Genomic DNA, 22,806 nt, shown 5'->3' on the forward strand with positions numbered 1-22,806 from the left:
TAAACAAAAGGTTAAAGAAAACCCCAAACCCACAAAAACAGCAAAGCACCAACCACAAATAAGCAACAAGCATACTTTAATTACTTCCATTTTTCAATGCCATAACTGATTTTTAGACTATTCCTTATTCGCATATTCTAAAAGTCTGGTCCCTTAAAACACTCAACACTAGATCACAAAAATTTTGAGACACCTAAGACTGAGAAGCTGGTTAAAATCTGCCACCTCTAAACAATTCTGAACTATTATACTTCTAGTTTAGAGTATTTGTTGGAAATAAAAATAAAAAAGAAATAAAAATCAAAAGGAAAAATTTTTTTTACAAAAAAATCTTTTTATAAAGGGAGAGAGCATCATGAACCTCATTTATTTGTTCTTGCAGGCATTTTAGCTTGACTCAGGCAATATATGATGTTAAGCACTGATTTTATAAGCACTGTTTATGAGAAGGAGAAAACTACCTTTGAAGCACCGAGGATTTTCAAAAGCTTCTTCAGCTTATTTTTAGGAACAGAAAGTAGGCAACCACAATTGACAGGATGAGTCAATAAATACTCAATGTAATCAATTGCTAAGTCTGGCTTTGATTCATGTGTTACATGGATACGTACTCGACGCCCAGATGTTTTAGTATTCTGAAGAGGAAGGAAGCACAAAACCAGTAAAACTCTGTTAGTACCTGACTTTAAAACTGATTTCAAAGCAGAATAATACAGCATTAAAAACTCTTTATTCTATTTTAAAAAAGCATGATGCCTTAAAGCACTTTGGCAATTCCTACGTTCCCTGTCACATGCATTTGCACACCTTTGTTGGGGTGAGTGAGTCAGAGAGCCAATCACAGGCTAATTCCATAATGTGCCCCACTTGACCCCAGCGGCACAGGCAGTCGATCAGGATAGAATATTTGTTTTGGTCAGCTCCACTGTCAATATTTCTGAGTCTGGAAACCACACCACAGCTTAAAAGAAAACAGATAGGCAAAGAGATACATTACTTTCACATCCATAAGTGCAGAAAACAATCAGTAATAATACAAAAAAAGGATTCACCAATGAGACAGACTTGAACAGCACAAATTTTACTGACTTATCACCGTTCTAGTGTCTTAATTTAGCCAAATGGGCATTTAATATATCAGATAGTGAAAAATGAACAAATACAACCAGCAAGAAACTTCTTGTCATTTCCATTTTGGATTTCCAAACAGTACCTGAATGTAGGAATAGTAGCAGGGGGCATAAAGGATGCCAGAATAATCAGTGGAGCCATGCACCGCTCATCCTAGGATAAAAGAATTACACTCTATGACATAGAGGTACACACATGCAACCAAAACTAAAGACAGTACTGAAAAACTGTGATTCCATTTCCTCAAATGAAGGATTTCCCTTTTCCACTACAAATGGAGCTGAAAGGAGCTCAAAACAATATGGCTTGCAATCTGAAATGTCTGATTCCTGGTTTTGGAGGTCAATTACCAATTATCATACCCTTCACTTTCTGACAAACTGCCAGAATTAACTACCATGAATAGTCATGGCTCCATTAGGTTAATACTCATTGCAAAAGAAATAGCAGCTCCTCATCACTTTTTTTTCCACTAGAACTAAGGTTTAATTGCACAACTATGACACCATCTCACTCCTCTCAACCTTAAGTGCCTTAAATTCATTCACAAGACAAACTTATTAAAAAGACTCTAAAGAAAAAGCTTCTTATATAAGGATGGCAATGTTTAATGCATTATTATTCATTATAACATGTCATAATACATGGTCTAGGCCACAACATAATCCTACTCAGGTTATACAGAAACCAATCTATGTTCAGAACTCTTCAAATATAGTTTATCTCTATGTCCAAACTTCATGGAAACAGCCAAAAAAAATTATCATCTACTTAGCCATTCCAAGATCTAAAACCTCTTTTTAAAGCTCATATTTTTAAAAGAACTTTTAAAATATATTTGTAGATTTTTCAGGAATGAGACAGGCTTCAGTATGTCTGTAGCCTTTTAGGAACTAAGCCTCTGATGAGAGGTCCTTTTAGATCCAAGCAGCATACTCACTATATAAGAATATCAAAGAGGTTGCTTGCTAAAGCTGGATATCTTGTCTGTTCACCAGACCCTTTCAGAAAGGATGCTACATCCTCTACCAAAACACTTTGGAATGTCTTTAACAATTTCCGAATGCTTTCAGGGTAGAGAGCAGTTGTGTATCTGTGCTGCAGAGTTATATGTAGCAATGAGCTGCTTTTCACTCCCTGATTATCTAAAGCAAAGTTGCAGTGGAGCAGCCACCATATTTCAGGATACTTCAGCATAGAAGTCATCAACTAAGAAAAGATATCCAGTATGTAATCCTTCCAAATTCACTCTGGGTGCAGCAGCCACTATTGGCCGCTCTCAGGATGGCATCCTCCTCAAGAATAACACTAAAACAATTAGAGCAAGGAGACTGACAATTTGAAAATGACTGATTTTAATTAACTGCCTAAATTGAATTGAAGCAATAAATAAATGCATCGACAGATCATTAGAGAGTAGATTTAAATTAGCAGAAACCTCAGAATCACAGAATGGTTTGGGTTGGAAGGGACCTTAGAGATCATCTTGTTCCAATCCCCCTTCCTCTTAGCCAGGTTGTTCCAAGTCCCATCCAACCTGGCCTTGAACACTCCAGGGATGAGGCATCCACAGCTTCTCTGGACAATCTGGGCCAATGTCTCACCACCCTCACAAAAAAGAATTTCTTCCTAATATTTAATCTAAACCTACTTTCTTTTAGTCTGAATCCATTCCTTTGTCCTGTCATTACAATCTCCTGTAAAAAGTCCCTCTCTGTCTTTCTTGCAGGCTCCCTTCAGGCACTGGAAGGCTGCAATTAGGTCACCCCAAAGCCTTCTCCTTTCCAGGCTTAGCAATCCCAATTCTTTAAGCCTTTCCATTTAGGAGAGGTGCTCCATCCCTCTCATCATCTTGGTGGCCATCCTTTGGACTCACTCCAGCAGGTCAGCAGAATATGTTTGGCTTTCTGGGCTGCAAGTGCACTCTGCCAGCTCATATTCAGTGCAGAAAGAGCCTCAGCTGCTTCAGTTGCAGCTGAATTATAAGAAGTGGTGCTGGTGGAGGAGTCTGGAGGACAATGGGTAGAAAACATGTGGACTCTAATGTACATTGAGTATTAATTCTGCAATGGCTCTTTTGTATTTACTGTTTTCCTAAAGTTCTAAAACATTCAAAAGAATAAAACCCTAGAAAAGCCTTACAAAGAAAGCAATTTATTGCTTAAGTATTTTTGAATTGACTATTTAGATAATGGTTCATCAGTCAGACACTGCAGCTGGACAGTAGTTACTGCACATTTGTGGGATTCCAAGAAACTTGCTGCTATTTATAGCTTATAACAACAATGAAAAAGAATACTTAATGTCATAAAAATAGATAAAAGATATAAAACATGAAAGCATCAGAAGAAAATACTGAGAAAATACAGAAAAATCTAGGCTTTCTTTACCTGAAATACTTTAAAATATTCAGGAAGTACAGAAGCAAACTTCCTGATAGCATATTCTTTGGCATCTTCATTATGATCCAGTGCTTTGTGGATGCTTCTCCAGAGTATTACAGTGATCTCCAACAAACTTGCCATGCTGGCCACATCATTTACTGACAACACATTATCCAATACCTGAAAGACAAACATTTAGATCATATTACCCATTATATTTTCAAATAGAAATTTAGACTAAAATAAGGCTTTAAAGACACTAGAAAAAATCCTTCTAGGTTCTTTACTAAGACACTCTGGTTGCTGTAGAACAGGAACTCAACAACTGAGTCTTAATCTCTCTAACTTCACATATCCTGCAATAGTAATTTTTAAAATAATTTAACTGCAAAACCAAACCAATTTATAACCAACAGTGGAATTAGGCAACTATTAATTTAAAATAAGCTTCATATTCCTTCTTTTTTCTAGCTACTTGACCAGAATTCTGCTACTGCAGGACATGAAAATCGAATAATGGCAGTTCTCCCCTTCCATCTCCAGAGATGCCCAAGGGCATTCCTTTAGACTTTCTGCCATATTCTGTCTCACATTAAGCACCACTGAAAAGAAGTTACTAGAAGTTAGAACAGAGTGGACTTTCTTACACTGGTGTTCTCCTTTTCACTTCCATCTTCCTCATCATCCTCATCCCCACTACCATGAAGACTGGCTTTCATTGCTTTCTGGATGCAGGCATTCAAGCAGCGCCGGATAGTGAGCATCAATTTAGCTACATTTAAATGGAGTAAGAATAAATGAGACATTTACTGTTTGTTAAGAATGTTGGTAATAAGTGCTTCTAATAACAATGCTGGAAAGCCAGTATGAAAATGTAGGCAACAGAACCAGAAACAGCTAGGAAAAAATGGAGAAAAATTCCTTGTAAAGAAAATGGAAAAAATGTGAACATGTTTTATATCCTAAAGTATGAAGAAGTGACAACATTATCATCAGGCTCTGTAATTTTGTTGTTAAAACAGTATACTAAAAAAACCCCAAAAAACCACCACCTTATCAAATCAGAACCAGAAGAAGCTTCCACAACTCCTACATCTAATCTGGCAAAGCTATTAAATTAATGACCCACATTCAAGAACACATTCCCTCCGATGTCAATGTTCATTCCTATGTCAATTCCCATTCTTTGGAAAAGATGTAGCCCAACCACTGCACTCCTGAACAAGGAGCTCAGCTCTAGAAAAAGTGAAAGGGTTATGCCACTCTGGTGGAAGTACAACAAGCTAATTTTATAACCTTATCAAGATGATCAGTGAGAGGCAATGGTTTGGGCATTTCACCCAAGTCACTCCATGCTGATTACTCGAGTTTTAACAGAACTGCCCTGAAACCAGATTTTCCTGATTTTTACTTGTTTCAATAGGACTTTTCTAAAAAGCAGTGACATGCTGGGCAGTACATGTCCTCCTCACTAAAACTTTCAGAAGCTTTCTGAAGGAGGACTTTTTAGATTTTCTCTGAGCAACTTGAAAATACTGATCCATGAATCCCAGACACCCAGATTATCAGATGTAAACATTTTTTTCACTTTCTATATAATCTTTCACATGAAGATCTCAAATCACTTAAGGCATCAGGGTGTTTGCTACCCTATTTCTACATGAGAAATAGGTATCAACTGAGATAATTTTAAGGCACATGGGGGAGAAAGGGGACCAGAAGGACCAGGTACTACCATGGGCTGGAGCGTACAGTACATAAGAACAGAGATGAAAAGCTTTGATCTCCTCACTGTTGAAAAAGCTGATGACTTTGCCTGCTGTGCTTATTGCTGGTGTCAAGAATTTCGAAACCTACAAACTAATATTACACTAAACCCCCCAAAAAACCTAGCAACAATGTACCACTGTTACAGAAATAAGTAGAAAAAAGCATGATATCAGTAATTCCCAAAGGTCCCAAGGTTTTGTGCTTTACCTATATTGGTGGGGGCAGTGAATTCATGGGCATATTGATAGAACTTCCTGGCTGCTGCAGGATTCATCTGGATGAGAGTGACACAGCGCTCACACCACACATCCTCGGGCTGGGCACTGGGGAAGAAGGAGTTCAGCAGGAGGTTCACGATGCGCCGCGACACCGGCCGAGAGTCCGCTTCCAGCCGAGACAGGAGGTGCTCCATGGGACAGATATTCCAGAACTTTGTGGAATGAGAATCAGACATCCAAAGGAGTGAAACAAAAATAGAGGAAAAAAACATCACCTTCATTAAGTGATTTCTATGGCAATAGTCTAATCAAATATAAAGAACTGGGAAAGCATGAGCATTTTTTATTCTTACACCAATGTGTACTGGAGGTCAAATTCTGCTGCAATGTTATTCTGCTGTGCTGATGTTTTAAATCTCCTGGTATCTCTGACTCACTGCTAAAATTGTGGTTCAAGCAATTCCACTTCACCTGCAATACTAATGCAATTCCATAGATACAGGGAAGAACTATTTACTCGACAAGGATATCACCATAAAATACAATTATTATCATTATGTGCCATGTTTCATATTCTCCTCACAGGACAAAGTAGGTCTAAACTGCTCACAAGTATCTGAACACCTTAAAAGGGCGTTGATCCTTAAATGGATCAACACCCTTTCCAAAACCATCCCCAACCTTACATTACTAAATACTGAATGCATCCCACTCTTAGCAGAGCTCTAGTTTATTTGTAACACAGAAATCAAATGCTATGAAATTCAGAAAGACTACACAGCTGTTTGTCAGCTGTAACACTACATTTGTAGTTTTTCTGAGAAGATTCTAAATTAATTATGCTGGACAATTTCAAATTAAAACAAACAAAAAAGTATTTTTCAATGCCAAGGAACCTATTTTACTCTTTAGTAGAAATATTTGCATCAGATAATTACCCTGTGAATTTGAGCTATGGATGTCCCTATTAAAACTGTCATAAAAAGTAAGTGATCCCAGGACTTACTAGAGATACACATTACAGTTTTTAAATCAATAGGAAGTTATTGAAAAACATCTAACACTTACTAGGATTTTTTTTCTTTATTTAAGCCTGATCTTTCCTTCCCCTAAAAAATCCCTTACATTGAGAATTATCTTTTATCTCTGTCTTTAATTCAGAATTATTACAATCTCAGAATAATTCACAAAGTGACCTCAGCCACTCCTTCTATGGCTTCCCCTCTACATCCTTCACCACCTTCAGAGCCCACCTCTGGATGGTTTCTTATAGTTTTATGTCTTTATTAGGCTTAGCAAGAGACTAAACGATTGTTAAATTAAAATATAAAATTAAGAGTAAGAAACTATTAACATTAGAGAGTCGAATAAGAGCTCAAAGATGCTATAATGCCTGTGGCATTGCCCTAAATAAGAGTCCACAGCAAAACACAAAATACATTAAAAATCACTGTAAAAAAACACCAAAATCCTGAAGGATGTGCCCACAAAATAGAAGCAGACATTATAAAAACAGAAGAATCAGAGCAAAAAAGCTACTTAGGGTTAAGGTGTTAGGCATTTAGAAGAGTTGGGCAGCTGAGGAAAGTGGCTGTAACCCACTGCTCTGCCCTGCCCGTCCAGAGAGAACAAGGCCCCACAGAGCACTCAGGATACCACAGATATTATGAGTATTACCAGAGCAAAGCAGGTTATTTCTTTTTTAAGAACACTGCAGCAGTCTCAAAATGTACTTTTTTTTTTTTTTTAATACATGCCATGATTTTGTCTCCTTGCTACTTATCAAGTATCATTATCCTACCTTGGCAGCCTTGGTAGCCTTCACTTTGAGCAGCATTTCCACAAAAGCCACTCGCACCTTCTCAGAATTATCATGCAGACTGTGTCTGGTTGCAGGTAGGAGCTGTTCCAGGAGTGGGTGACTTAGTTTGTTGTCCAAAATTATGGGTAGGCACTAAAATAAAAAAATCAAATCCAGAGAGAGTGGAGCTGAAAAATCTGTAGCTAAAAATTGTTGAAGAGGACCGTGACACTTCTCATGTTAAATCAAGCAGGGGCAGACACTGCGCATGCTTGTTTTTCTTGTCATATTCTTTGGTAAAAACTGCTTTGATTACTTCAACTTTGCAGTGAACTCTGTTCAGTGAACTCACTTCAGCTGAATCAGCTTCAGATCTACACTAAGACCATGGTCTTGCCCTCTGCCTGAGGACACACCAGCTCTCTAAAATATGCTGATTTCAAATTAGAAATACACTTCTTTTTCCAATTCATTTTAGAATCAGCACTTTCTGCTTATCCAGGATAGCTCCTCCATGAAGCAGTAGTGGAGCAAGTGAGGATTAACAGGATGACAGCTTCAATTTAAGGCTGAACTGACACAGACAAAATCTTCAAGTGAAAATGTTGATTAGGGAGTTCATTTTGCAGTCCAAGCTATCAGCTATTTCTGACATGCCAGAAAGATGTAGATGAACTATTTCTAACATAGTGAGCAATGCATGGGAGGAGGCATGACCAGACCAGCTGTGGAATTATATCCATCCAAACCTCAGATACACACAAAGTGGGATACAAAATCCCAACTGTGCATGTCTTGGGATGCCTTAAAGCCAGTGATGTAAAAAATTCTGGAGCTGCCTACATAGATTTTCAAGTCTAAGCGTTATTTCTAATAGCTAAAAAAAATTAATTATTGGGTCCAAACAGTCTGTGTACAACTGGAATTGAATACCTTAGAGTCAGAAAGCCAATCAGTTACTATTTCAAAAGACATTTGTATTTTCCAAGCACGTGGCTTCTATGAAATGTGCAAAACCTCCATGTAGGAGGAATTCTATTGCCCAAGACATTTTGAAGAACAAGACATTTCCTTGATTTAAAGTGGCCTATACTAGAAACCTGTACACCAATTAAAATAGACCAATGACAATCATGATAAAAAACATTTACTTTAAAAACAGAGCATCGAACATCAGCAGATGTTATATCACATGCCAGATCTCCAGTTATCTTTTTTAAAAGATCAGCAAGAATTGTTGGAGAAATCATCTCCCAGTATTTGGATATGATCTGAGTAACTCCAAGTATCCCTGTAGAGCGAACAACTGGATGAGGATCTTCTAAGAGACTCTGAAACAAACAAAAGAATAACACCGTGAGCATATGGATTATTGTGACTCTACTGCTGTTTGACCTGAGCCTATCACAAACAAAATGCATTCCATTACCTTTTAATCAGTATGAAAACTGACATACAATACAAGAACTGTAATATCAATAGGAATTTTACTATGAAGAAAACAAGGAAATTTAAACCAGAAGCAAAACTAAGGTAACTACTGGCCAACTTTTTTCATTGGACTTTTGAATTTTTTCTTTTTAAATAAATCAAGTCTCGCATTTGTGACTTAATTAAGAATATCTGGATTTCTATTTATATGAATTTACACTGATCACTGTTCCTATGGAACAACATAACAACTTTGAAACTTTCAATTATCTGATGTCAACTCAGGAATCCCCCAACATTTTCTTAATGAAACTACTATGCTCATTCCCACCCATATGGACTGGCAAGGAGATTTTTAGGTTCCCTCCATTATACTTAATTTCAGAAGTATTTAGTAATACAGTACTGAACTTTGATTGAGTGCTTCCATAGTAACTGTGAAGCTCTCCCCCACAATCCTAGGTTAAGTAAGGATCAAGATCATTACTCATGCATTTCATCTTTCAAATGCATCTCTCATTCACAGAATAATGAATAACAAACCAAAATATTTCCTTTTTAGAGTTTAAAGTGGTGTATAGCCTCTGCAGAAAACATACTATAGAAATTTATAATATTAGTTTAATTTTGTATTTTCTGCACCACAGACCTCTATTTCCCTACAACTATTCAGAAATTCCATACATTTTAAATGCATCAACAAATTTTTTTTTAGTTAGTTCTGACAAAAGTTTCATTTTTAACATTTTAGTTTCATTAAAACTCACAAAAAGTTCTTCAAACTGTTTCTGAATTTCACTGTCCATCTCTTCAGCAGTAAAACTGGGATCACGAACAGGAAAAGCATCAACAAACAAAAACGCTGCATTTGCTCGAACTTCTGAGTTTCTGGCCTGTGACAATGGAGGAAAAGAGATTTTTTCCATAAGGACCAACTGTTAATATCCAAAGGTGTATCCTGTCAAATACTGTTCTCCAAACATTTAAACAAGTGTTTTTAATTAAGTAGATGGAAGAGATTAATTTACAAATGGATGGAAGAACCTAAAGTCACATGTAAGTTTTAATGTTTTATCTTACATTTCTGCCCATTCAGTAAAACTTGAGTTATTGTTGCAATCAGCTTTCAAAGTACATCAGCTACAATGACCCTGAGGAATCCCAGCCAGAGCCCTTCTGCTTTCTGTAATGCTGAATAAATTAAAAACAGTTGGGATTTCTCTTGGTGGCCTTAAAGCTCCTCTTCAGGACAGAAGACTCTTGAATTCAATCAGACTGGATTAATTAACTTGCTTGTCAAGAGACAGGTGATTTAATTGAAAAGCACAAGCCTGTTTCTTCAAGAAAACAGTATTTAGTAACTAAGTACCAGAAAGCTTGGAGCATAACTTATCCAGCAAAACCATATTCAGTTCTGCATCTCTGCACAGAAGGATTAGGACCATGTTCTGAGCTCCAGGCAGCTCATCAAAAATCTATGGGAAGCCTCACAACATTTTACCATATTTAACAATTTTCACTGTACTCCACCATGTATTTTACTGGTTATAGAGACAAACACAAAAAAGGAAAAGAAAAAAGTGCATATTTAGACAATCATTCAGTGAAAGATAATTGATCCTGTGGACTCTTTAAGGACAGAAAAAGAGAGCAGGCAATGAAACTATGAAGAAATTCAAGGCATCTCAAGGAGAAAGCTGAAATCTAACCACCAAACTACATTTTATTTATCAGAGATAGCAGTGCAGTGATTAAGAGCCTCTACAGACTTCTCTTGGAAAGGAGACTTGGAAGGAAGACTTTTGTCCAGATCTTGTGTCCAATAAAAAAAATAAAAGCTCTGAATATAATAAGCAAAGTAGGCCTAATTTTAACAGCAAGATGAGACAGTTCAGGGAAATTCTTGACTATGCTAATCATTTAATTTTCTTCTTCCCTTGTCATAAAGCACATTGAGATCAAAGCAGGGAAAAGAAACATAGCAACAACCATGTAATATTTAGACTTAAATAAACTAATGACAAATAAAACCAGAAAAAAACACAACAGTAACAATTGTTTCATTTACAATCTGTTTTAGGTTTCTCTTCTTGATCAAGCCTGATATGGTGGAGTAGGACCATAACATGCCAAATTCTTCAAGTCAACAAAATTACTAGGAATTTTAAATTGGATACAACAAAAGCAAACAAAGCACACACATACATTCTTCAGTTAGGGACTTGTGTTTTCCTTTATTTACTATGGATAATGCAAACAGTTAAAAGGTGAAAAGACCTAATTCTTAATTCTATCCTATAAAGTTGTAGAAAATCCTTTAACTCTGAGCTTGTCTATATTTAAGAATTAACACATAAGAAAACAATATGTGAATTCAGGGTGAAATAGATCTTCTGCACTAACATTGCATGTGAAAATTAATTCAAATGTGGTTTTGTGCAATAACCTAGACCTTGTCTACCATAGCCATTCCAGAAAGTTCATTTCCATAAACTTTTTAAGTGCATTACACTGAATTCTATTAAGCTCACTTTTAATTCTGAACTGAGTACCCACAGTTCAAATTCCTGCCTTTAATTAACTGGAATTTATCCCAAATGTATTTGCATATTCAGGCTCGTACAATGTCTTCACAGAGCTAGAACCTAAGAGTTTAAATTCATGGTCTGTTTTAATCCACACTGACTTTTCCATGCCAGAGCCTGCAGTAATTTAACTAATATTTCTTTTACCATTATGCTTGTACTATTCTGAGGAACTTTCAGAACCTTTTAAAACCATAATTTACTTTTTTCTTCAGTTAATTTTCACAGCTTTCTTTTAAAATTTAACTGGTCTTACAGATTCTGAAATTAACTTCAAATTATTTAAAACACTGCTTTCCCAGGACATCTTAGTTTAAATGTGTGGGATGTTAAAAAAAATATTAAAAAAGACAACTGAACACCTTAAAGGAGTCACTTCCTTCAACAGCTTGAATTCCTGGAGGAGTGGTTCTTGACTTTTTCAGCTTGATAAGAAATAGCTTAATCACTACTTACACTAGATAATTGTATTTTTATATCCATATATCTTCTCATACTAACAACCAATCACTACACATCTCTTTTATGTTTGTATGACACTTGCTTTTCATAATAAGAACATGAAAAAATTATGAAGAAGTTACATATGGGCTTATATTATAAAAACTTAAGAGCTGCATAAAGGCTTATAAAAGATGTGCTGGTAAAAGCCCCAACAGAAGCTTGTGCAATCCAATTATTGCAAAACAAGCAATTGAAGAAAAACCAGAGAACTGTATTAGAAAATGTGCATTCTCAATTTAAAGATTTCAGAGATGAAATCAAGTAGTTTCAGCATCCACAGTTCTGGAACTCATTGTGTTCTTACAACTGAGGTATTTTTGCTCTCTATAAGAAGGAGGAGTAAACAGGCCTTGTGTGCCCTTTTTGTTTCATAAACAGTGTTCTAGAACAGAATTTGTTCTTCACTATATTAAATTAGGGATTTGGCTAAAATAGGAGCATCAAACTAGCTATCTAAAATTAAACTGACACTTCAAGCTTTGGAGTAGAATCCATAACAGTTATAAGAACAGTTATAAGCTTCCCTTCTTAGTTCTGTATTTTAAACTACTGGTGATTCTGAGTCACAGCAACAGTTCAAACCACCAAATACTTCATGCAGTATTACAGGATTTGTTCCAGCCATGGAACCATTAGTGATGTGAAAATTATGAATAACAGCCATTAAAAATTTCAACTATTTGTGAAATCTGGAATTGTCCCGTTGTCTTGCTGCAAATCAATCAGTAACCTTTTTTTTCCAGATCACACACCTTCTGTTACATTCCTCCAAATTAATGTATGCAGATTTCATAAGGTTTGACAGAATCTTCCTCCAAAAAGTAGTCTAGTCTCACATTTGAGTCCTGGACTTTGGCAAGTGACTACAACCTTTCACTGACAGGCAGCAACTCCCTTAAGAATGGAACAGTGTATTTTGTTAACTTACCAAAAATCAGTTAAAACCTCTATTCTTTTTAGAGACAGCAATGGAGAAATTAAAGGAAGCCATCATTTGTAGCTATCATTCTCTGGCATCAGGACATAAATGTTTCATCCAGAGGGTTCTTGTTTATATAAATTCTAAAAGGATGGGATCCAAGATTTAATGCAAGACCAAACAAGATACTGGGCTAGCAATGACTTTTCATATTCCCACCTCTACCACAGGGTTCTGTTGAAACCAAACAGCTCTCAACTCTTTCCTGCAACTCATAAAATCCATTATAAACAACTTTTGAGGTTAATAGCAAATACTTTCAACTTTGAGAATTTCAAATACCTTTCTCACGTCTAGAGAAGATGCTTATGACCAACCAATAAATGAAACTGTAAATGTTTGCCAGAAATTAACTTGGCTGTATGTGTACACTCTCCCAAACAGGGATTTCATATATTCAGACAAAATAAAAGCTGTCACAAAGAAGGAAGCTTGGCTCCTCTTGATCACAGAGTGTAACTGAGCAGACAAACTGCAGTGGGTCCCCTTTAGTCCAGGCATGCAATCCACAGAAGGACATACACACACCATGAACGAACTACAAGTAAGAAATTTCAGTCTGAAAGCACATCCATACCATTAATGCCTCTCCATACAATACAACTAGAATAAAAGTTTTCCTAAATTAATACTCCAATAAATTCATTCAGATGTACTCTAAGGCTGATAATTAATCAACAGCTGAGACTAAAACATCCTCCAAACACTTCTGGCTTTGATGAATAAAACACTGATAATTCCCTAAAGATCTTGGAAAAGATAATACAAGATTCCACAGAATTTTCAGACTGAGAAGATAAGAATGCCAACTGCAATCCTGGAAAGCACTCGAGGTACCTGTAAACAAAAGTGGATTTCACAAGTAAATTATATTAACAAATTAGAATATTATTGTGCATGCTGCGCCTAATTACAACTTAAAAGGTTGCTCAGCTACATCTGTGATGTTAAACACTCATTTTGGTTTTTGTGGCCATTCATTTCAAAAGCAAATAATAAAAACAGAAGATGTGGAAGGAACCCAAAATTTAATGGCTGGAGAAAGACATTTATATTTTGTGAAAAGGATAATTACCTTTAGTGCTCTCCAGAGGATGGGCTGATACAATCTATAGAGCATTTCTTCAACTCCTTGACGGACTTTACTTTGTTTATGAAAATAACTCAGCATCTAAGAAAAAATAAATAAAACAGGCCCCAAAGCCATTTTAACATTCTACATTCAGGAAGTGGTAAGGGGTTGATGCATTTCATAATTATGTAAGACCAGAGTTTTCATACTATGAAAATTATAAAACTAAACATGTTAATTGACCCTGTATCTTATTAGGAAGTCTCAAAAATATTAAATTTAAAACAATCTAATAAATATAATATTTTATAATTTAATAGAGTCATTAAGTTTATATAAAGATCTACAACTAAGAAAAAAACATGGCTAGAGAATTGCACAGCAACATCTCATTTCTGTTACTATAAAAAATAATTTTTAAAGTTACTGGCAGAAATACTTTGAAACCATGAAATTATGAACTACAGATAAATAAGCTTTTTCTCTGTTAAGAACAAAGGAACTTAACAAGTAAGTGGAGTTACCCAAATACACATGTACAAACCTAATACATTTTTAATGCATTGATGAAAAGCAAGTATCAGTACTCTTTGGGACTCAAAACTGTGATTAGCTAAAAATCGTTATTTTCTGTATCTGAATTATGCAGAAAAGAAGGAGAAAGTGGAAGACAGAGCAGAATATGAGAAAGGACATAATGTAACTTGATTTGAAGAATTCCTCCACTTTGAAACACTGAGCAGTTTGAGCTGTGTTCTAAGGTTGGTAATTAATCAGAAAGTGAGACAAGATGATCCTCTGAACATTTCTGACCTTGATCAATACAACACTGATAATTCCCTGAAGATCTTGGAAAAAAGAATACAAGATTACACAAAATTTGAAAAGAAGCTGACCCTCTGGTGGTCAGTTCAAATTTATTCCAAGACCTACTCCTCTTGCAGCCCAAAGACATATTTATTCACTGTCCTCTTTCAAGATCATAAGCCCCAGGGTCTGTAAAACATGAAATGCCCTGTCAAAAGCCTGCTCCATCGATCAGGAATCACAGGACAAGGAAATCCTATAGCTATGAGAAAACAAAACAGAACAAACCCCCTAAAAAGCCAACCCTAAAATATCCAAACCGAAACAAACAAAAAACCCACTCTAGTATTACACACTGGTATGTCAAGCTGTATATTGCACACAGCATACACTCTAGAGTCTGGGTATTTGGGAGGAAGCATGGGAGGGGAAGAGGCATTGATCAAATATAAATGTCTTGAAGAGGCTTGTGCACTTCTCATTCTGCTTCAAATGCTCTGCTCATGACTGAATGCCACAGACAGACAACTAGAATCAAAGCTTGTCCCTATAAACCTATATAAATCCCCTACATACAATAAAAAGAAAAAAGCCAAGCTTCATTTCAGACCCATCACTAAGTTTGCTTCAAGAAGGTTAATGCTGTTCATCCCTGTGATCATCTATGGAAAGGTCAATTCTACAGGTAAAGAAAGCTTAGACAACAGAGAGCAAAAACTATTCCTGACACTCTGGAAAATCCCCTTCTACTTTTGAGCAGCAAAGACAAATCTGGTGCAAAACTATAAGCAGGTTCCTCCTAGAATTTGTTCTAACATTATTTCTCAGAATATGCTATTTTTTAAGTATTTGTGGTGGGTTGGCCCTAGTCACCAGCTGAACACTCACAGCCATGCACACAATCCCTGCTCAGTGGGCGAGAAAAAGAATTGGAAAAGAAAAGCAAATTCATGGGTCAAGATAAGGACAGTTTAATAAATGAAGCAAAGAGGACCAAAAAAATCCCCAAAGGAGTGATGCAAATGCAACCACCCACCACCTGCCACAAGCAGCCCAATGGTGAGCCAGCCTCCCAGCCATGGCTGCCTCCCCAAAACCCTTTCCCTCAGTTTGCTGAAGGAATGATGGTTGTGTGCCATGCAATATCCCTCTGGCCAGTTTGGCTCAGCTGTCTCAGCTGTGACCTCCCAACTTCTTGCTCATGCCCAGCCCACTCCCAAGGGAAAACGTGGGGAGGAGAAGGCCTTGAGACCACACAGGCACTGCTCAGCAGCAGCCAGAACACTGCTGTGCCACCAGCACACCCCAAACACAGCCTGCTATGAAGGAAAGTATTTCCATCCCAGCCACACCTGGTATGGTATTTTAGTGTGAAATGGAAATTTTCTACTTTGTAGCAACTGATCTCATTTTGATGCTACTAGTTCATGTCATGCTTTCCTGGAACTTACCTCTCTAACTTTAGAATGAACAGAAGAATTTCTGGGAAGATGAATTCCATGATGCATGAAGTCCTGAATGCAGTTATATTCAAGTACCTACAGTAAAACACACACATGCTCCTGTTAACACAATAAAACAAGAATAAGTACTGTAGCTGTTCAGCAACTATATTTTTCCTTAAAACAAGCAACTGAAAATAGTACCTGCTATTATTTCTTACTTGGCTTCTGCCTTGCCCAAAGTTTTCCATGCTGGGGGCCTCAGTCTGCCTCAACTGATTATCAAAATTTCAGAATCTAGAATTAATCCAATTGTCAGAAGCTAAAAGAAGGGTAAATAAAAGTACTTTGGTATCTGAAATTTTGCTCTAGCATTGTTGTGATCTGTAATTATGCCTTTAATAATTTCCATGGAAATCCACAAAAAGTAGATAAATACCTGAGCTATCAACTATACAGATTTGCACATGCTGAATAAAAACTTCAGTAATTCAGTTAATGTTTATGAAAAACATTGTGCATATGCATATTTGTGTGAACCAATATTTCAGCAGCAGAATTAAAGGTGTTTAACTGCAGCCAAGCTGATCTCAGTGGGAAAACATTCAAAGCATGACATATGGTTACTCCTTGACAATGCTGAAGAGGACCTTTCCTTAGGGAAATAATTCTTTAAGGCTTGTTAAAGGAACCTCTCTGTGGTGGAAAGTCATGAGTCTTTCCCACCCTGAAATTCAAAACTAACTATCCAAATGAAATTTCAAGCATAGTGTTACCTCTATGAATTCTCCTGACACCTTCTTCCAGGCCCTGAAGTAAACTTCTGAAATGCATTCCACCAAGGATCTGTATTAACATATAGGAAACACTGTCAAGAAAGCATACTAACCATATCTATGTACAATTCATAAAGGTGAAACATGAAGTTTTCTATAATAACCAATATTGTTCTTAATTCTGTGCATCAAACTGGTTTTTAGAAGAAAATCTCTTTTTCAAGTCTACACCCATAACTACCAAGTTAACTCTTAATTAATGAGCACAAGCACTATTACATGATACTTGAAATATCACCTATGGTGGGAGAGTCAAAACATTCAGAGAGACACTTTACCAGTTATGTCATGAAGAATGCCTGAAATTCTTAAGAGACATGTACAGGAATGTATTATTCTACATGAAAGCATTAGAAAGCCTCTGATTTTAACACACAGAATTACTTCAGCAATACTTCACCGACTAATCAAAGAAAACAAATCTCCATATTTTTCATCCATCAGCCAAGTTCTCAGGCTATGATTTATCCTGCAAGTCACTTCTTATTAGAATGCCTTATATAGAAACCTAGAAAACTCAATTAGAGATTGCTTGTAGGAAAAAATAGGAACAGCCTACAAAAGGAGGTTTGGGCCTGCAACCCTCACACAAGCACTGCAAATAATGCAGTCCAATTTCTGCCCAAAGCCATTTGCTTTAGCTAATGGCAAATAAACATTTACTGCTCCCATAACTGTACACCAGGCACGTCAGAGCTCCTATTAAATGAAGTTGCTGAAACAATATAGCAGTAATATTCAGAAGATTTGTGGGTTTCTGGTTATTGATATATTTTTTCAATACACTAGGTATTTTTGGAGTGAGATAAACAAGATTTTAGACAAGCTCTTACTAATTAAGTACTCTTACTGGGATGCATACCTTGGAAAGAACTGTAATTGGTTTTTAACAGTTCCATGTATCATTTTAATGAAGTTTACGTTCCAGGTGAACAAAAAACTCAAGAGTCTTCTTCCCTATGGGGAGGGGAAAAGAGGAAAAAGCAAAGAGAACTCAAAGGTCAGAAGAATATCCAATTTAAAAGTTACCTCAAAAATCAGCAAATACAAAGGAAATTACATATTTAATTTTAAAATGCACAGGTGAAAATGGAAAGAACTAATTAAGGTTCTTAATTATTAAACAGAATTCAAGCACTACTTTCATTCATAGTGTAGAAAAAACACAGAACAAATGAACACGTGGATCACATATCTGCCTCCACTCTTTCCATGTCCTTTCTGGTTTGGTGTGCCTTCCATAGAGCAGCATTCCAGAATGGCAGCACACTGTGCAATCCGCACCCCCATCGAGGCTGGAGCACCGAGCTCTGCCAAGGGCCAACATCCCAATATCATCCCAGGATGACACTGACATGATGGTGAAGGCATAAATAAAACACCACAACTCTACCAGCTCTGCATGCAGAAACATTTTTAACACCGCCACAGAGAACAGCTGGGCCACTGAGGAAATTAAATGTTCTCAGCAGCAAGGACAATTCCTTTCCTCCTGCTACATGAAAGGTAATGTTGTGAACCTCCTGGAGCTGCTTTCATTCATGAAAACAGAAACTATTTTTACCAAATTAGTTTTCTTCCATTTTAACAAGTCAGGAACAATGATGACAAATCTGATGAGCAATAGAATTTTGTAACAAAAGGCTGTGGATGAAGGAAATAAGCCAATGATCTCCAAGAATCAGCAAGATGTGTCCAAGGAATTGTAGCCTTATACAGCATCTGTACAGGCAGCTTCAGTCTGACTTAGCTTACAGGTGAAAGTAAGACTTCAAAATGTCTGATCACACATAAGGGTGAGTCAGTTGTAAGGGTCCTTTGTATCTCTCAGCTTTCTAGCAACAAATAAATTAGGAATATTAAAAAAGGAAGTGCAATAGTAAAGAGCACATTGACAGAAGTGCAAAAGGGTCACTGAATAAACAGCAGAGGTTCAGAGCCACTTCCACTGAGAGCTGGGCCAAGAATTGTGTTCACACCTGAGACCAAACGCAGAAAATTGAATGCCAGACACACTTAGAGTTGGAATCTCACAGAGAAGGGGAGGGAGATGGAAGCACATAATCAGAAACTGCACTGTAGTGAGTTAGCTGAAATACCTTTGGGTGAAGAAGTAACTCAGAAGCTCATAAAAATCAAGACCTAATGGCTAAATACAATGTCAAGATTTTTGGCTTCAGGTCTGATGGAATCCTTCCTGTTGTTAATGAGAGTTGTCTCTATCTCCAACTTTGGTGGCCTAATATAAACACAGAGAAGTCCCACTTGGCATGTCACACATCGACATCCCTGACAAAACAAAAGGTCAAGGGAGTTTGGACTTACAGTTCTTTCCTCAACGAGGCAAGGATGAGGACAAACACAAACTCATCTCATCTTCTACAACCCCAGCAGCAAGACAGATGATAAAAAACCAAAAAATAGCTTTCAACCAATTCTTTTTAGACTTAGGTTTTAAAAGATTGAGCCTGCTCCTGAAAATGATAAGTGCCTCTAGCTTAATCTGCTGCTTGTGATGAATGGATCTGAAATAATTATTGTGAGAGATAACCTGGTGATAGGTGAATGGGACTGTGAACTGTCATCTTTGGGACTAATGCAGTATCAGTGTAGGGTGTCTGGTATTGCTGTGCTTGTGGACACAGAGCACATGACTTTGTTCTATACACACACAAAGAAGGTGAGCAAGGAAAGAGCACAACAGACCCACCTCCAAAACACAGGAACAGGCTCTGCAGCTGTTTGACTGGAAACCCCATCTGAACAAGAATGTTTTCATAAATCACAGAGAGATAAATTCAGAGGATCACTCCACTAATGCAGCCTGATGATAAGCCTCTGAGAAATATTACTGTGTGTTAAACAGCACAGCTTGGGAAGGCAGAAACACTGAACTCCCTGATCTTGCAATGAGGTGTAATAAATGTGCAGTTCTCTATTGGTTTAATCTGATTTAGAACAGATACACGGCAATCCTGACCCTTCCCTTCCTTCAGTCTTGCATATTATGAACCATTCCAGACAGTTAATCTGTCTGAAAAATAATCTTACTAGGAGAAAACAGCTGCCTCCTTCAATCAACCCATGATATTGATGCTTGAACATTACACTGTGAAAAGGAAAAGAGGAATGCTAGTCCATGGCAACACAGGATCATTGCAACCTGGAGTTATAGCAGCTTAAGCTACTACAGTACTGTGCTCTGGGATATGTACTCTGAAAATCTAGGATTACTTTTCTTAGGAACTGTAGAACAAGTCTGCAGGCATTAAAGGGAGTATTAGGCCTGATATACAGAAGCTCACTTTCAACTCAAAGCAATTCATACATCATGTTGATACTTGGTATTACTACATGCATTTCAGAAGCAATACAGGATGCAAAAAAAAAATGTCCAGCAGAGATACTGGGGGAGTGTTAGTAGGTTTCTTGTTGCTACAAGAAATCTATCATTAGTGAAATGAACCAGGAAGGGAAACTAGAGAACATACATGAGGTGTGTTACCACTACAACTAAACTCCCACAGCACACAAATCCCAAACACAAGGACTTGCAACTGAAATACAATGACCTCACAGCAACAGGAAAATGCTTTGAGCACTTTCAATCTCCTGTCTGCAGAGCTAGGAAAATCCAAGTTGGTGACCATTCTGGATAAGTACTGGACATTCATGTAGTGAAGTTGGATTTCTGCTCACAAACTGGGACATGTGAATTTGGATGTTTAAGTCCCTGAAATGTTAATTGTCTGAAGAGTGTTTTATGTGATCAGCTGTTTAGTTACTGTTTTAGGGAGCTGAACTGTTCTGTTGACTCTGCTGACTAGGGTTAATATGGCACACCCCAAATACAGAGCAATTTTACATGCCCAGATGGTTTTCCAGAAGGCAGAGATCTATGACAGTGCTTTACATGCCAGCCCCACATGATGTCTGAGGCAACTTAGGTCATTTAATGTAGCATGGATCATTCACTTAAGCAATCAAATCCTTCCCAGGACCTGTACTGGTGATGCTCCTGCACAGATGTCTAAATTTATTTCAGACACTTAATCTAACTGAGCCCTGTCCTGGGATCTTTCCAGAATGGGTTATGGCTCTCCTTTTATTTTGAACTGTTATCCACCAGGATGTAAAGTGACTTGTGTATTGGGCTGGCACAGCAAGGTTTGGTGGTGGAGGCCTGCAGAGGTGGTTTCTGTGGGAAGCTGCCAGAAGCCTTCCCTGTGCTGATAGAGCCAATGCCAGCGGCCTCCAAGGCAGACCCACCGCTGGCCAAGGCTGAGCCCTTGGGCTCCAGCTGGGAGCTGCTGCTTTCAGTCAATGCTTCCAGCCAGAAAGCAAGGAATCCACAATGAAGGATTTAAACCACTAATGAGCAGACAGAGCAGAGAGTGCAGTAAGGTGCTCTCTAGATCTACCTAGAAAGAGACAGGCCTATGAAAATGCAAAGGTGACAAAATGTCAAGAACCAGAAATCCCTGCGAGAGCAAAGAGAAAAATCTCGTGCAGGGAAGCAAAATGTGCAAAGCATGGCCAAATCTGCACATTCTTGTCCAGACATAAACTTAGACATAAACTTTCACTTTAATATGCCAGGAAAAATATACATTATTTAGTCTGATTTTTAGTCTCCTTTTCTTCCTCATATTTAAATAAAACCCCACAACAAACCCACAACTTTTATACTCTTTCACTCAAAGATTCAAGGTGCAAACTTCCTTCAGAAAAGCTGTGTAGTAATTAACACGTTATACTAAAAGTCTCACAGGATGTGGAAGAAAAAAAGAACTACAACAATTTGCTTCTAAAGCCTAGATAGCAGTTGTATTTTACATATATAATTACCAATCATTTACTGTGCCTATATGAAGATGAAATATCAAAATAATACAGTGGATTCAAATATAACAGAAAAAATAAAAAATACAGAATCAAATATAGATAATGTATTTTAAGTTCTGTGACAAACACACAAGTACACACTTTTTCCAGATGACAAAAAAGGGCTTAAAATGAAATACACCAAGGACACTTGGTGTATTTACAATTAATTGTAAACTGTCAATAGAGCCTTACATGTCTTTCCTCTTTCCACCCACATTTTCTCTTCTTCCATTCCCACCTCTTATATTGCCTTGGTACATCATAATTTTAGTCAAAACTAAAAGAGCTTAAAATATGATATGTAAGTAACCAAAACCCCACCAACTTAGTGGCAGGTATCCAAACCCTGCTCTATCAAACATTTCACCTAATTCCTTTGCTATCTCCATTTTTAATATGACATACACCACAACCCTGCAGCAATCTCAGGGCTCATTTTATGACAGAAGTTCATGTATTCCACAGGAAAAGGAATATATCTATTTTAAATATGCAGGGAAGAGTTAGCACTTCAGAGACAAAGTCATGTGGTCTGGTCACCTAACCAGAAAAAAGGCTTGGATGCCATAATTGTGGTGCACAGGCACAATCTAAGCAACAAAACAGCAACTGTTCACTGGGAGGAATCTATGTAGTTAAATAAAGTAATTCTTATTTTTCTGTAAAGCTGGGTTCTTTTTGTGCTACTTTTAAAACAGAATATGGCAACACAATCTTCTAGATGAAGTCATTTAGAAGGAAAATTATTTTGCTACAGTTACTTGTCTTGAATAAAAGAAGAACTGCTATAAAAGAAAAGAAAAGAATTACACCAGGGAATGATTTAAAGTATGGAGGGAAATGCACTGGAAGCAAAGCACTTGATTCTTATTGCCTCGGGATAAAAGAACTGGACTGAAGATTTAGACATAAACTTTCACACTTGAGTCTGGAATAGAAACAAGTTTTCCAAATGAAAC

The 22,806-nt window shown here is 37.1% G+C and overlaps 1 protein-coding gene across 1 annotated transcript in view; it reads right to left on the reverse strand.

The window, feature by feature from the left end:
- NCAPG2 (non-SMC condensin II complex subunit G2) overlaps positions 1-22,806 on the reverse strand; it is a 41,100-nt gene that overhangs the window by 12,035 nt on the left and 6,259 nt on the right. The window contains exons 6-18 of the mRNA XM_036406486.1: positions 17,823-17,917; positions 16,901-16,970; positions 16,134-16,220; positions 13,879-13,974; positions 9,503-9,628; positions 8,456-8,635; positions 7,305-7,457; positions 5,493-5,715; positions 4,163-4,287; positions 3,522-3,695; positions 1,214-1,284; positions 808-961; positions 462-635 (exon numbers count right to left, since the gene is read on the reverse strand). Coding sequence (XP_036262379.1) covers positions 462-635; positions 808-961; positions 1,214-1,284; positions 3,522-3,695; positions 4,163-4,287; positions 5,493-5,715; positions 7,305-7,457; positions 8,456-8,635; positions 9,503-9,628; positions 13,879-13,974; positions 16,134-16,220; positions 16,901-16,970; positions 17,823-17,917 — 1,728 coding nt within the window. The remainder of the gene's footprint in view (positions 1-461; positions 636-807; positions 962-1,213; positions 1,285-3,521; positions 3,696-4,162; positions 4,288-5,492; positions 5,716-7,304; positions 7,458-8,455; positions 8,636-9,502; positions 9,629-13,878; positions 13,975-16,133; positions 16,221-16,900; positions 16,971-17,822; positions 17,918-22,806) is intronic.

The sequence above is a fragment of the Molothrus ater genome, chromosome 1, assembly GCF_012460135.2.
Source record: "Molothrus ater isolate BHLD 08-10-18 breed brown headed cowbird chromosome 1, BPBGC_Mater_1.1, whole genome shotgun sequence".
In the NCBI taxonomy this organism is placed as follows: Eukaryota; Metazoa; Chordata; class Aves; order Passeriformes; family Icteridae; genus Molothrus; species Molothrus ater.